At 38.3% G+C, this 15,932-nt stretch overlaps 1 protein-coding gene and 2 non-coding genes across 5 annotated transcripts in view; 1 reads left to right on the forward strand and 2 right to left on the reverse strand.

Annotated features, from left to right (window-relative positions):
- Sirt1 (sirtuin 1) overlaps positions 1-13,523 on the reverse strand; it is a 28,294-nt gene extending 14,771 nt beyond the window's left edge. Inside the window, exons 1-4 of one of the 3 annotated variants that reach the window (XM_046419907.2) lie at positions 13,096-13,523; positions 10,921-11,037; positions 8,406-8,647; positions 5,436-5,588 (exon numbers count right to left, since the gene is read on the reverse strand). In XM_046419907.2, the coding sequence (XP_046275863.1) occupies positions 5,436-5,588; positions 8,406-8,647; positions 10,921-11,037; positions 13,096-13,462 (879 nt within the window). In that variant the 5' untranslated portion in view covers positions 13,463-13,523. Of the gene's footprint in view, positions 1-5,435; positions 5,589-8,405; positions 8,648-10,920; positions 11,038-13,047 lie in introns of those variants that run through there. The other 2 variants (XM_046419906.2, XM_046419908.2) reach the window with 2 other exon arrangements.
- On the reverse strand, positions 2,960-3,069 carry LOC124076172 (U6 spliceosomal RNA). The gene has a single exon (XR_006846276.1). It is a non-coding gene; the product is annotated as a U6 spliceosomal RNA (small nuclear RNA).
- On the forward strand, positions 10,455-10,528 carry Trnaa-ugc (transfer RNA alanine (anticodon UGC)). The gene has a single exon. It is a non-coding gene; the product is annotated as a tRNA-Ala (tRNA).
- Positions 13,524-15,932: the final 2,409 nt, after the last annotated feature.

Below are 15,932 nucleotides of genomic sequence, written 5' to 3' on the forward strand. Positions count from 1 at the left end.
CTATACAGCCCCCACCCACCTCCCCCATGAGATGTATCTGTTAAGTACCATTTATTTCCAAGAATACTAAGCAAGAAGCTTAGCATGGTGGCACACTCCTCTAATTCCAGCTACTCGGGGAGGCCAATCACAAGTTTGAGGCCAGCCACGGTCAACTTAGCAAGAGCCTATCTCAAAATAAAAATAAAAACAACTGGGATATAGCTCTGTGGTACAGCACTGCAGAGTTCAATCTCCCAGAACTGAAAAAATAAATAATAACACGTTAGACTGGCAGTGTTGCTCAGTGGTACAGCACTTGCCTACCACAGACAAGGCGCTGGATTCCATCCCTAGAATGACCAAAAGAAAAAAAAAAGTTAATACTAACATATTGTGGGGTTTTATTTGAGGGAGTCAGGGGATGTAATAGGGACATGCTAAGTCAACCTTCTCACGTATGTGTGATGAAAGTGTATTTTATTTCAACCTTTTCTGGTAGAAATGTATCTAAAGCTAAGGAAAAAAATGAACTTGCAATTTCTCTCTCAGGAATTTATTTTAAGAACAATGGCAATATACCAAAAAGGATAACTGTAGCAACACTATTTGCATGTCCTAAATATGCACTTTCAGAATTATAGTATACCTATTGATCATCATTATATAACATTAAAAAGTATTTATGCTGGGCATGGTAGTACACACCTATAATTCCAGTTACTCAATTGGCTCAGGCAGGAAGACTGGGAAGATCGAGGCAAGACTGGGCCACTTAGTAAGACTCTGTCTCAAAAAAATAAAAAGGACTGGGGATGTAGCTGAGTGGTAAAGTTTGGTACTGGGTTTAATCCCTAATACCAAAAAGGAAAAAATAAAAGTATTCCAGTGTCTGACAGAAGAGTTTGTAGGAAATCTAGAGCAGTTCAGAGAACTGCTTTTATTATAAAGGTGTAATATAATATACAACTCTCAAGTACTACAATGACACTTATATATACATGTAACATGTACATGGGTATTAACATTATCTTCAGATAAATGAAACTACAGCGACTACATTTTTCTTTTGCTTGCATTCTTTGACTTTTTAGGTAATGAGCTTGTTTTAAAACTCAATTTGGGGCTGGGGTATACTTCAGTGGTTAAGCGTTTGTCCAGCAAGCATAAGAGCTTTGATCCCTAGGGCCACCAAGAAAAAAAATATTAAAACTCCATTATCTTTATAACTACCTGATCTGATAAGTTTGCATACACTATTTAAAGCAGTAGTTTATCAAATATAAAATAACACATTTTTGGAATGAGGTTCATAAAAATTTAGATCATATTTCTTCCTCTAGCTTTTCTTGAACTTCAATCACTTCAAGGAAAGAACAATCACTGAATATTTATAACTATGACCACAACTCATCAATTTAAGTTCTTAGTCAGGTGTGGTGGTGCATAACTGTAATCTCAGCAACCTGGGAGGTTGAGAAAGGAGGAGCACAAGTTCAAGGCCAGCCTCAGAACTTAGGCACTGTCTCAAAATAAAAACAAAAGGGAAAAGTAAAAAAAAAAGAAAAAGACTGGAGATCTAGCTCAGCTATAAAGTGCCCCTCAGTTAAATTCCCAGCATGGTAAGTTCTTATTAAGCAGAAGAATAAGACCATGGTTCAGAATATAACTATCACTTTGAAACTAGCCTTAACTATTCTTGTACAAAAGAATTCAAAATGGTACCACATGGAAACATACTATAATATGCTTATGCTAAATGACAGCAATTTTGCAGGGGACACTGACCCTTTCTACCATACATTTTTAAATGTCAAGTCTGATAGCAGAGGTGTTTACAGCATTTAGTGGGTGGAAGCCAGCAATGCTGCTAAACACTTTGAGACCCAGTAAAGCTCCCATAGCAAAGAATTATCCAGTCCAATGTTAACAGTGCTGAGTTGGCAGAGCAAGCACATGGCATGCACAAGAGGTCCTGGGTTCAATTTCCAGAACCAAAAAGAAAGAAACAAACAAACAAAAAAAAAACCCCGCTCTTAATGGACCAGTAACCTTTTCAATATACCTCTCCTTTACATTCCCAATATCAGTGAAATCTAAATTTCTTCTCAATAATCACATACAACCAATGGCTTAATTTGGTGTAGAAATTATCTTTCTTCCAAAATATCTAAATTTCACCAGTATTTCCTTTTTTCATGGCTTCATACTAAATTCATTTTCACTCATAACTAGCAAAACTCACAAGCCATTTTATGAACTTTCCATCTAGTTATAGTGACCAGCAGAAAAGCTGAAGTTAGGCTGAGTTACAGCTCAGTGGTAGAATACTTGCCTAGCATAAGAAAGGCCCTGAATTCTATACACATACACAAAAGTGTAGGTTGTTCTTTGTTCTTGGAAGGTTTAGGAATCTTTATTTGCATATTCTCCATTATTTGGGTACTGTCCTGCATTCCTTGTTGTTTCTCCTAATCCTTTTCCTAGTTATTTTTAGACCCAAATTAACTCATATTGTCTCTTCTACCTATATTATTAAGTACTACTGCAGTAAGCAGATGCTTTCTTCCTAATGTGAGAATTAAAGTACAAAGAATTATATATGAATAATAATTAAAGATTAGTTTAATTAGCTCTTAACATAAGTGAAAACAAAAAAGCAATCAAGCAAATTTTTATGTAAATGGTATTAGAAATAATTTTAAAGACATATGAAAAATGTTGACCTTTTCTCCTCCCAAGTAATATAAAATCTGCAGGGCAATAGTGCTTAAGAACTACTTTAACACATTTAGTGGGTTTTTCCCCCATTCACAGAACTTTTACTCCACTTGCATGAAGTAAATACATGTGTTCCTAACAATTACACTTAGATTGTTCATGAAAATTTCTTAAGGCATTAAACAAAGCTAGCCATCATCTCAAGTTATTTCCCTGTTAACTATTTTTTAGCATGTTAGAGAAGAATCAAGAAATATACATATGTGTGGAAGGCTTCATGAATTTGCATGTCTTCTTTGCTCAGGGGCCATGATAATCTTCTCTGTAACATTCCAATTTTAGTATATGTGCTACAAGAGAAGCAAGCACTAACTAGTGTGCCTTTTCTGTTGTAACTTTTATTTCTATTTTCCTTTATGCTTTCTCTAATTTCTATTAAAATTTTAAAAGTTTTAGGATTGTCTTTATCAGGGTAATTATTTCTACAGCTTTTCATATGTTAAAGTTAGTTTAAACTTAAGATAAGGTCTTACTATGTTGACCAGGCTGATCTAGAACTCCTGGGCTCAAGCAATCCTGCTTCGGCCTCTAGAAACATGAGCTATAGCACCCAATTTGGTTCCCACATTTTCCTAAGTGTCAGTTTACCACATTGGAAAAAAGCACATAAAAATCTGCTTTTTAAGGGCTGAGGCTATAGCTCAGTGGTAAAGGGCTTACCTTGCGTGTGTGAGGCACTGGGATCAATCCTCACCACCACATTAAAAACAAAGATTTTTTTAAAAATCTGCTCTTTCAAATAACTGAACTCTTAATTTTAGATATCTAACTGCACTGTGTAAGTAAAGTAGGAAATTTATCTTCATGGGATAGTTTAAAAAGCCAACAAGAGTTAATTTTGGAAATATAGAAATACCCACTCCCCAATTTAACAGCAAAAATCTTGGGACCATTATAGAAAATTCAGTAGTAAATTAAATTTTTATAATGAGATCTAAGATCAAAGTAATTTCTAGTTACCTGCTGGCCTTCTAGAAGTATAAAGGTCTACTAATTAGAGCTGCTATAATGCCAATATCCTAGGTCCAAATCAAGAGATCTATAATTAAGTCATCTTTCCTTGGTCTTCAAAACCATGCTGTAGTCCACTAGCACTAACAGATTAAAACAGTGCATCTTCACTAATCTGTAATATTTTGTAATGAACAACCAAGTGTCTGCTCTAAAGGTCAGATATAGATGACCACCATTATTGCTGATACATGAAGTAAAAAGTTTGAAATTTGGGGGCTGGGGTTGTAGCTCAGTGGTTGAGCGCTTGCCTCGCATGCGTGAGGCACTGGGTTCGATCCTCAGCACCACATAAAATAAATAAATAAATAAAACAAAGATATTTTTAAAAAAAGTTTGAAATTTTGGTAAGTTTCAAGTTTGAAGGATTCAAATATTCTTGACTGCCTGAAAATTTTTCAAATACAGCTTAAATCATATATATGAACTTTTAATATGATTTCCCATCTTATTCTAATATACATTTGATGTACTACACTGGGACAAAACAAACTTTTATTCTTTAAAGATAGGGACCAATTTAAATTAATACCCATTGTTTTGAATTAGAAGGATTTTTCCTATAGTAATGTAAATATTTATTATGGTTTAAAAGTATATGAAGACACCCTTAAAAATTCAGGTTTACTTATTTAATTTCTGGATTCACTGAAAAATAGTCTCTTTCAAAAAGGCCCTTTTGAATGTACATCCAACTTTAATCATCTTTATCCATAAGACCAAACTATAGGAGGAAAAACCCATGTTTTCTAATGTCTAAAATCTCTTAGGCATGGTATAATGATTCAACTTTATAGCAGAGCTACACAAGAGATATATAAATTTTCTAGTAATCACTTTAAAGTGAAAATTTTAAATATATTTTACTTTACCCATTATTGATTCCATATAATCAATATCTGTTAGTATTTAATAAATGAAATTAACAAAAATTTTATTTTTCTGAACCAAGGTCTCTAAAATCCAGCACGTCTTCAGTACTTCATGCTTCAACTACTCAACAGCTACATGCAGTAGTAGTGGCTTCTGTACTGAACAGAGTGATTCTAGAGACCAATTTATTGACAAAAATGCAATCTCAGAATCTTCTCCACCCTTAATTACAAATGATTTTTTAGGCGACTACAAAACATACCAGAGTAAGCTGAGCACACTGGCAGATGCTTATAATCTCACCATTCAGGAGGCTGAGGCAAAAGGATAGCAAGTTGGAGGCTAGACTCTGCAATTCAGACCCCAACTCAAAATAAAAAATTAAAAGGGCTAAGGATGTAGTTCAGTGGTAGAGAGCTTGCCGATTATGCACAAAGCCCTGGGTTCTATCCCCAGTGACACACACACAAAAGTAGATGTTATAATCTTCATGACTCAATAAGAAATACTGAATGTCAAAATAGTTACATCACTTCTATATGGTCTATGAACTCCCAAAGAGAAGCCCAGAGCGTGAATAAAGTACATATTTAAAGTTAAAAAATAAGACAGTCTTTTCTGGAAAGTAAACTCAATACTAAAATAAAGAAAACTCCTGACTAATCTTACATCACCATAGTAATAACATCGCTTAACAGACAATGCATTCAGAAAGCGTAAAAACCCTATACATTAACAAAATACTTTTTCATGAGAGGCCACCAAATAAGCAATAAGAAAGTTAGTAGTACCTTTGCAAACTTGAAGAACGGTCTTGGATCTTTTCTGAAATATTCAATATCAAACATTGCTTGAGGATCTGGAAGATCAGGGAAGTCTACTGCAAGACGAGCATAAATACCATCTCTTGACCTGAAGTCAGGTATTCCACATGAAACAGATACCTGAAATATGCATGGCATAGTTTGTACAATTAACTCTTCTACCTTTATAATTAGTAGCTCTCTTACCATACAATTTTAGAGGAGAGCTGAAAAATAAAGTTTTGGTTTGAAATATTTTGGGGAGAACAGAAATACCACCTTACCCTGATTTCAAATAAAAGTAATAACACCCAAATAAATGAGTCTAATTAAAACTGCCACATATTCTGTTTTTAATGGTGATAATAAGGAATTTTAAATCAGGATAATTTTAAACCTTTAAGCATTTAATGAACAAATTAACGCAATTGCAATCTGATTGAAAAGGGAATAAACCAATTCAATCATTTAACTAGAAAGCAGGCAAGAATTTCTACCACAATTATTTCCCAAGAAATCCCTCTTATATGGTCAATATCCTACTACCCTCAAGAATACTAAATTCCTATGTTTTCTTTAAAAATTATTTTGCAACCAGGCATGATGCCACGATCCCAGAGACTCGCCACGATCCCAGAGACTCGTAAGGCTAAGGCAAAAGGATTTCAAATTTGAGACCAGCCTCAGAAATTTAGGAAGATTGTCTAAAAATAAAAAAATAAAGAACTGGGGTTATAACTCGGTGTTAACACATCCCTGGGGTTCAATCCCCAATACCACAAAAAATAAACTATGTTGCAAGATGGGCATGGTGGGTACTGTACCCTTATAGTGCCAGATACCCAGGAGGCGGAGGATAGCTTAAGCTCAGGAGTTTTAGACCAGCCTGGGCAACACAGTCAGACCCCATCTCAAAAAATAAATAAAAAACTACATCGAATTATATTTCAGTTCCTAATTTTTTTTTAATATTTTTTAATTGTTGATGGACCTTTATTTTATTCATTTATTTATATGTGGTGCTGAGAATTGAACCCAGTGCCTCACACTTGGGAGGCAAGTGCTCTACCACTGAGCCACAACCACAGCCCGCTCCTAATTTTTAAAAAATGGATTTAGACACTATGCTTATTCTACAAATAAACCCTGACATTTCAAACAGAGGATTCAAAACTTTTACACACACACACACACACACACATTTGGTACTGAGGATTGAACCTATTGGCAATTTTACTACTGTGCTACATCACCAATCCTTTTTTTAAAATTAATTATTCTAAGAAAGGTCTTGCTAAATTTTTTAGGCCAGCCTTGAACTAGTAATACTCCTGCCTCAACCTCTTAAGTCATTGGAATTATAGGCATGTGCCACAGCAGCACTATGTTAAAATTTTATTTTATTTTATAATTTTACTGGAGTTGACTTCACCTTGACCTCAGAGTAAAACAAACTTATCAAAATCACATCTGTGGGGCTGGGGATATGGCTCAAGCGGTAGCGCGCTCGCCTGGCATGCGTGCGGCCCAGGTTCCATCCTCAGCACCACATACAAACAAAGATGTTGTGTCCGCCGATAACTGAAAAATAAATATTAAAAAAAAAAAAAAAAATCACATCTGTGAACAAAATCTATCTAACCTGGGACTTGAATGTAGCTCAGTGGCAGAGCACATGCTTACCATGTTTAAGGCTCAATCCCCAGCAACAAGAACTTAAACAAGAACCAGCTGGGGCACGGTGGCACTCGCCTGTAATTCCAACAGCTCAGGAGGCTGAGGCAGAAGGATCACAAGTAAAAAGTTAACCTCAACAACTTGGCAAGGCCCTAAACAACTTAGCAAAACCCTTTCTCAAAATTTAAAAAAAAAAAAAAAAAAAGGGTGGGGGTGGGGATGGGGGGTGGGGGCATGGCTGGGGATGTGGCTCAGTGGTAAAGCATCCCTGGGTTCAATCCCTAATACCAAAAAAAAAGTTAACTATTCTTGATATTATTTAATAACAATCGTTCACAACTAAAAATGATAGAAAACTCACACCTATAATCCCAGCAATTTGGAAGGCTGAGGCAGGAGGATCATGAGTTCAAAACCGTCTCAGCAACTTAGTGAGGCCCTAAGCAACCTAGCAACATCCTGTCTCTAAAATATAAAAAAAAGGGCTGGGGATGTGGCCCAGTGGTTAAGTGCCCTGGGTTCAATCCCCAATACAAAAAAAAGAAAACAGGACTCAATTTTACTCCTACAGTTGCTCTGGTTGCTAACACACAATGTACTCTATTCAACACATAATACATAACAGTCTTAGGTAAAGTCAAATGAAAAATGTCAAATTACCACAATCCTACAATAGTAGAGCACATGACTTATGTGTGAAGCCCTGGTCAAACCCCAGTACTGCTAAATAAATAAATATATATAAATGTAAATAAAATTAAAAATGACCTGCCCCCCACCAAAAAAAAAAAAAATCATCATAATCCTATCATTTTCAAATGATAAAAGACAGGAATCTGTTACCTTCCCATCACTAAGTTTTTCATTTGTGAATATCAATTACATTTCTGATTTCTCCATGAAGACTGACCAAATAAACAGCATCTCCACCTAGACCCTGACTTCCCATAACAAAAGCAGAATCACAATTCCCTGCATCTCCCTGAAGAACTGTGGTATAATATAGGCCAAAAAAAAATCTTGCCTTAACTCCCATTACCTACTGTGCCATAGATAGAAGCAAATATTTTTTAAAGGCTGTTAGAGAGATTTTTCAGAGTCTCTTTTCCCAAAAACTGAACCAATTTAGCAACTGCACTGCACTCAGATTTTGGCAGTTTCCAAACATCCATTCTAATTAAGGATGAATTCTTCTAAACCAGAAAAAAAGTTCCTTAATTAGAAAAAGAATAAGATAAAACCACCTCTTCCTTTTATAGGTGTTTTATACATCTTACATACCCCAGCTCCAGTTAGAACTATTATTTTTTTGCACTCTTGCAGTAATTTCACAGCATCTTCAATTGTATTAATATCTTTTCTTTTTTTCCTTTTTGGTGGTTCTGAAAGGATATTAATAACAATCTGCCACAGTGTCATATCATCCAATTCAGGTGGAGGAATTGTTTCCGGTAGTAAATCTTTAAGAATTGTTCGAGGATCTGTGCCAATCATGAGATGTTGCTGAACAAAAGTATATGGACCTATGTTAAGAAGAAAAAGATTCAGGTCAAATCTACTTCCAAGAAACTTTTTAAAAATCTCAGTTTTCTGAAATAATGCATTAGTAATCTCTAAGGTTATTTTGCAAAGAAAGAAAATGCAACTTATTTTCTTCTCAAGATACCCTTAATGCTATATACCAATGAGATTAAGAAGATCAAGAATTAGTGCCCTCTTAACCTATAAATATGTATTTCAAGAGTCAAACTGAGGGACAGAGAGGGTCCAGTGGTAGAACATATGGTTTAGCATATACCAGGCCCTAGGTTCAAACCCCAGCATCAAAAAAATTTTAAGATGAATTAACTATAAGTTTTTATGGTTAAAATCTAAAATCATTCACTATAACTTATAATAAAACCATTTACAAAGTTGTTCTATAAATCATTATAGAAAAGACTCTACCAATCCTAAAAGTCCATGTTATTTATCAGGGACATAGAAAAAAAAAAGTCTAGGCTGTAGTTGTAGCTCAGTGTTAGAACACCTGCCTAGCATATGAGGCACTGGGTTCAATCCTCAGGACCACATAAAAATAAATAAATTTTTTAAAATTTTTTAAAATTTTTTAAAATTTTTCCATTATCAACCTTCAATTTGATCTTTACCAGTCTCCCAAGATGACTCATACAATGTTTATGTTTTTTAAATATTATTTTTCACCCTGAAGTTGCTCAGATCAGATTCCTAGCTTGAGAAAATAAACAATATCAACATTAAAAAGGAACTAACTAGTCATCACTATGTTTAGATAGTCAAGGCATCTGAAAAAGCTAGAGTACCAAAATTTTTTAAAAATCACTTTTTAAGATGGTTATGTTACATCTTTGGTATAAAAATCTGATATTGCAGGGTTGGGGGCATAGCTCAGTGGTAGAACACTTACCTAGCATGTGCAGAACTCTGGATTTAATCCCCAATACAAGAGGCAGGGGGAGAAGGAAAGACAACTTTCCCATTCCCTAATTTTGTAAATACTTACTAAGCACAAACTAGGAATAAAGCATTGTACCTACATTGACACAACAGTAGTTAAAGAAACTCAAAAATCCCTGCCTGGGAGTGGAACCACCATTTGACCCAGCCGACCCCTCTCCTCAGTCTATACCCAAAGAACTTAAAAAGAGCATACTATAGGGACAAAACCACATCAATGTTTATAGCAGCACATTTCACAATAGCTAAAATGTGGAGCCAACCTAGATGCCCTTCAATAGATGAAGGGATTAAAAAAAGTGGCGCATATATATATATATATATATATATATATATATATATACACACACACATAAATAATGAAATTTTACTCAGCAATAAAAGAGAATAAAACCATGGCATTTGCAGGTAAATGGATGGAGTTAAAGAGAAGATAATGCCAAGTGAAGTTAGCTAATCCCAAAAAAACAAATTCTGAATGTTTTCTTTGGTATAATAGTGGGATAGGGAGATGGAGCATGGGAGGAATAGACAAACTCTAGATAGGGCAGAGGGATGGGAAGGGTAAGGGAGGGGGCATGGGGTTAGAAATAATGGTGAAATGTGATGATCATTATTATCCAATGTACATGAATAAAGACATGAATTGGTGTGAATATACTTTGTATTCAACCAGAGATATGAAAAATCGTGCTCTATATGTGTATATGTGTAATAAGAATTGTAATGCATTCCACTGTTATATAATTTATATATTTATATATCTCCTGCCTCTGTGGAGCTTGTATTCAAGCACAAGAAGCATCACTGAAAACACCAGGTTTAGAACTTGTTAAAACCTGTTAAGTGGGTTGGGAGTATAGCTCAGTTGGTAGAGTGCTTGCCTTGCATGCACAAGGCCCTGGGTTCAATCCCCAGTACCACAAACAAAAAACCCTGTTAAGTGATATTATGAAAAAGTAAAAAAGGAGATGTAAAGTGAGGAAGAAAGAAACTAACTAAAGGAAGAGCATTCCACAAAGAAGATACAAGTGAACGTAGGTTTAAGAAGGACCTAGCTGTTAGAGAAATAGCATAAGTTAACTTTCATTGGCCTAAGCTGCTTAGAAACAATAACTGAGGACTGGGGGTTTACAGGTCTGTGGTAGAGCATTTGCCTAACCATACACAGGTTTGATCTTAGCACAGCAAAACAAAAACTTGCCATATAACCACGTACCTAAAAAGCTCACCAGTTAAAAGGCAGAGAATTAAAAGTTGGTATAAAAGAAAATACAGAAAGAAAAATATATTCCAAAGCTGCACAGCTCTACTATACCTATCCGTGGCCTTGGAGTCCAATCACTAGAGCTTGCGTGTGAAGCTCTATCATCCTCATCACTTTCACAGGAATGAAAACCATTGGTGATAATTTCATCACTAAACAGAAGATTATCTGCAAAAGAAATCAAAAGTAGTTTAAGGATGCTGAAACAATCTGCATCTAAAATGTATGAAGACCCATAATGATTATGATGCAATCATTCTCACAGAATAAAACATTTAACACTCACAATGAATGTATTTAAAAACGTCTGTGGGGTCAACCTGCACCATTTATAGGAGCAGTTTTCTCATCCTTAGAGATTCTGTTCAGAATCTAAGTTTCAGCCCATCTAAATCTAGAAATTAAGTAAGTATACTTTTCAAAGTATGCTTCAAAAAAAAACCAAAAATAAAAAATAGTCAGATGTGGTGGCAAATGCCTGTAATCCCAGACTCTGGAGGCTGAGGCAGAAGGATCACAAGTTCCAGACCAGGCTCAGCAACTTAGCCAGCCCCTAAGCAACTTAGACCCTGTCTCAAAAAATAAAAAGGGCTGAAGACGTGGGATGTGGCTCAGTGGTTAAGCACCCCTGGGTACCAAAAAAGAAAAAAAAAAAAAAAAGGAAAGAGGGTTTAGAGTGCTTGTCTCATATGCACAAGGCACTGGGTTCAATCCCCAGCACCACAAAAAAAAAAAAAAAAAAGAAATAACGAACAAGAAATACTAGGTGACAGTACTGACCAAATTCTATTGTTATATCATGTGCATGTACAAACATGTAAAATTGTATCCCACCATTTTTATAATTATAATGCACCAATAAAAAGATGAGCCAAAAAAGGAAAATAAAAGAAATGTTTTAAAAACCAAAATAGAAAAAAAGTAGGTTGGGGTGTAGCTCAGTGGTGGAGTTACTTGTACAAGACCCTTGGGTAGATCTCCCACAAAATAAAGAAATAAACATAATAATAATCTAGTTAAACTGAATTTATCAGTCACAAAGGAATTCAATAAATTTGTAAAAACGAGATTTACCCAAATGTCATAGAAATCACAGGGTTGTATTTTAAGAAATAAAATCTAGGAAAAACATCTAAAAGAAAGAGAGAGATTTACACAAAAGTGCCACTCTAGTGACAAACCCCCTCACTCCCTGAAATTTGCACTTTTATATAACACTAAACATACTAAGCTAACTGCATTACTCTTCCCTATTCAGTTGTTTCTTTAAATCAAAGGCTGTTTTACCAGTCCCTAATGCACAGGTTCTTTTTCACATGTGGCCAAATGGGCTTACTAGATGGACCTGACACAAAAATAAAACAAAGACCCACACCTACCCAGGGCAGAAACTCATGAGATCACAAATACAAAACCCTCACCTCAAGGATGACATAATGCAATACACCACCTCTGGCTTCAGAATACCAAAATTATGTCAACTTGTGTTTCGGAATTACTATGTACAAAAGTATTACACTAAACCTAAAACCACTATAAGAAATGATTGGAAGAAAAATAATATTCATAAAAGTATTCTAAAAGTACTATCACTCTCCTGTGCCCACTGTCAACTGCATCACAGAGTGTAATGACTTTGAAAACAGGCATGTTCCTTAAATAACAGAGGCTTTTTAAGAAACACCTTTGCTCTTTTAAAATCTCAAACTTTTTAAGGTGAAAACCAGTGACCCTCAAAAACATAGCACAGGTGTCAGTCAGCTTGCAAAAGCAATTGCAAAAGGTCGATTGACCGGATAGCCAGAAGTTGCAGACTTGTGTACTTGAAGAAGCGGGGAAAAGAATAAAAACCTTTAACAAAAGCAATATGGTAGGAGAGAAGCAAAAAAGTTATTTTAGAAACAACTGCGAGAGCCTGCAGACCTGGCGACTGCGCAAAGCTGCCCAGGCGAGCCGCGGACTGAGTGAAGGGAGGGAGCAAGTCGGCGCACAGCTCCCCCAGCACGGCCCACAGCCCTTAAGGGCGCAGGCGAGCGGAGGGCGGTAGTGGAGAAGGGGACGCCGCGGAGCCAGCCACGAGTCCCCTGCCCACCCCAAAGACCCCCCAACCTGACGCTAGGAGGGGCCCCAGAGAGGGAAAGGGGGATGCGCAGTCCCGGTCGCCCGCGCCCTGCGCACCTCGGTACCCAATCGCCGCCGCCGCCGCCGCCTCTTCCTCCTCCTCACCCTCCTCGTCGTCGTCGTCGTAGAAGTCGTCGGCCGGCGGCGGCTCCCGGGATAGGCCCTGCAGGCCCGGCCCATTGTCTCCTTCTCCGGCCGCTGCCGTTGCCTGGGCCTCTCGCTCCCCACCCGCCGCTGCCGCCTCCCGCCACAGCGCCGCCGCAGCCGCCGGGCAGCCCCCGGCCGCCGGTGGCACCTCTCGCTCCGGGGCCGCCCCACTGGGCTCTCCCAGGCTCCGCCCGAGGCCAGGACCTTCTCTCCGCGGCCTCTTGCGGAGCGGCTCTCCGGCGGGCGGCGATGCGGCCTCCCTCTCGGCCGCCGCTGCCGAGGGGGAGCCGCCGGGCTGAAGGGCGAGCGCCGCCTCGTCCGCCATCTTCCAACTGCCTCTCTGGCCCTCCTCCCTCGCCTCCTCTGCTCCCGCTCGACGCGCGGCACTGGCGCCCCCGCGGCTTGGGCTGCGGGAGATTTAAACCCCGTCACGTGACCCGCCCCCTCGCCGCCCCCGCCCTCCCGCCACTCCCGCCACCCACGCGGGCCGGACCACAACACCGCGGGTCACGTGGCGGGCGGAGGCCCGGGCGTCTTCGGCTCTGCTGGGGCAGGGAGGAAGCGCGGCCTTGCCTGCCTCCGGCCCCACCCCTCGGTAGCCGGCGTGTGGTGCAGCCAAACTCGCCCCTTGGCGGCTTTTCAACTTCTCTTTCAAACCGTCCTCAAATCACTACCGCCGGAGTGTCTGAAGTCAGGGTTCACACTGCGAGTTCCACTTCTGCCTGAAGTGGACACCTTGCCTGTTGTAGTCATGTGTAGATTTAGCTAAGGGTTAAAACGGCCCCTGAGAGGAGATAAGGAATGAAACTGGCTGCGGCTTAATTTCCAGAAATATGTTGGATAGTGAGTCGGTTTTGTTAAAAGTGTAGGAAGTAGAGGCGAGAGGGCACAGCTTCTACCCCAGGGTCCTCACACCATTCTGACAAGTCTCCTTTAGCACATTTTCCTCCTTAGTCAATTGCTTTTTCCCTCTGTCACTTGTGGGGTGGTATGAATTGTCGGATTCTTAAAGGCATCTGTCCCCCTGGAAAGACCTTTGGCCTGGGGGTTGGGATCAGCCAGCCTGCTTTCTGGCCTCAGAATTGGCCCCAAATTGTGGGTGAATCCCCACCTCTGAGACTATTATCTCACATGAATAATTACTGTGGTAGTGTAGGCTTAAGCAGGAGGATTGCACAACTTATGGAAGTCTCGTCTCAAAAATAAGAGGGCTGGGGATGTAGCTCAATTATCGCCCCTAGGTTCAATCCCCAGTACCTGCTTCAGAATGTAATGGATCAAATGGGATAGCATGGGAGAGAGCACAGAAAGAACAGGACTTGGCCCCTATGCACATCTGTTTGGTTTATGTTTGTGGTCCATTCTTTTTCTGAACCCATTTTTTTCTCATCTCTAAAATGACAATACCCATTTTAAAGGGTTATGTGGTAATTAAATGAGATAACTAGGCTGTATAGTGAGGAATTCAAAATTCAAAAACCTGAATTCTGGGCCTCTGTCAACTCCATAGCTAGCCTTAACTAAAGACCTTATTACACATGATAGATCTTTAGCCAGTGCTTGGTATGGCATAGGTCTGGAGTGCTGCATTTTATGCACGTATGGGGCCTCTCCAAGTTTATAGTACAGCATTCCTTAAATTTAACATGGGCCCTGACTTTATTGCACCAATTACCTGGGTCCCCTTAGGCAATCAATTTAAGCTCTGTTTCTTCAAAATAAGAATGTTAGAAACATATCTAAATTCCCATCTACATCTAAAAGTATCTCAAGTAAGACTTGAAACTCTCCCCTTACAACTAGTTACTTTTCCCTTCTGAAAGTGATTATCTCTCATTCTAGAATCCTTAAAATCATCTTTGAAGTCTTCCTCTAACCAATCAAAGACCAAATCCTATTGTCTTTCCTTCCCTTTTACACTCTTGCTGATTCCTGACTACACAGGCATGACTCCTCCTGGCTGATGTATTTGGCCCAGTTTTCTGTCTACTGTGTGTATTTTGTCCTACAAAATATTTCATGAATGGATTTTCAACCACAGTAGTGGACTGTATGTATGAAATTTTGACAGCCTGTATCCCATCAAAGTAGAAACAAAATCCCTCCTAGCTTTCTTAAGAAAAGGATGTCTGTAAGCTTATATATCCTGTTGCATATTATTATGTGTCAAACTTGCCTTGACCACCTTATTAATACACTCTGAATTAAGCTTCTCACATTGTAGGCCACTTGTGGTGTTTGTGAATTACAAGAAATATTATATGATCAATATGATTTTTAGTGTGCCGAAAGTTCAGAGTTGCAGTATGCATGCAGGTAAGATAAATGAGAGAGAAATTTTATTCAGGAAAACAAAAAATTCCCAACTGCACATCTGGTCTACCAGTCGTTACACACAACTTACCTGAATCTCTAGTCATTTTCTGATCTTTAGTTTGCAGTTACATTCATTTTTTTTTTCAGCTATCCTCTCAAACTTGCCTTGACCACCTGATAATTATTTTTAGCATTAATACACTCTGAAATAAGCTTCTCACATTGTAGACCATTTTTTTTTAATGAGGAAGCTCTTCAAGTTCTTATATAGAAGGATCTCCTAGCTGCACAGTGTGAGATAAAGGAAAATGTGAAAAAGTAAAAGGGACGTGTGTGTGCCACATATTAGTTCTTTTTGCATACTTCTATCCCTAGAATGAGTGCTATTGCCCCTTATTTAGTATATTATTAAATACATTAACCCTATTTTATTTAACTTAATTAATTAATTTGGTCAATCTGGGGCTTAAACCCAAGGC

The sequence above is a fragment of the Marmota monax genome, unplaced genomic scaffold (genome assembly GCF_021218885.2).
Source record: "Marmota monax isolate L192 unplaced genomic scaffold, Marmota_monax_Labrador192_F-V1.1 WCK01_AAM20220418_F8-fsc00019, whole genome shotgun sequence".
NCBI classification, from domain to species: domain Eukaryota; kingdom Metazoa; phylum Chordata; class Mammalia; order Rodentia; family Sciuridae; genus Marmota; species Marmota monax.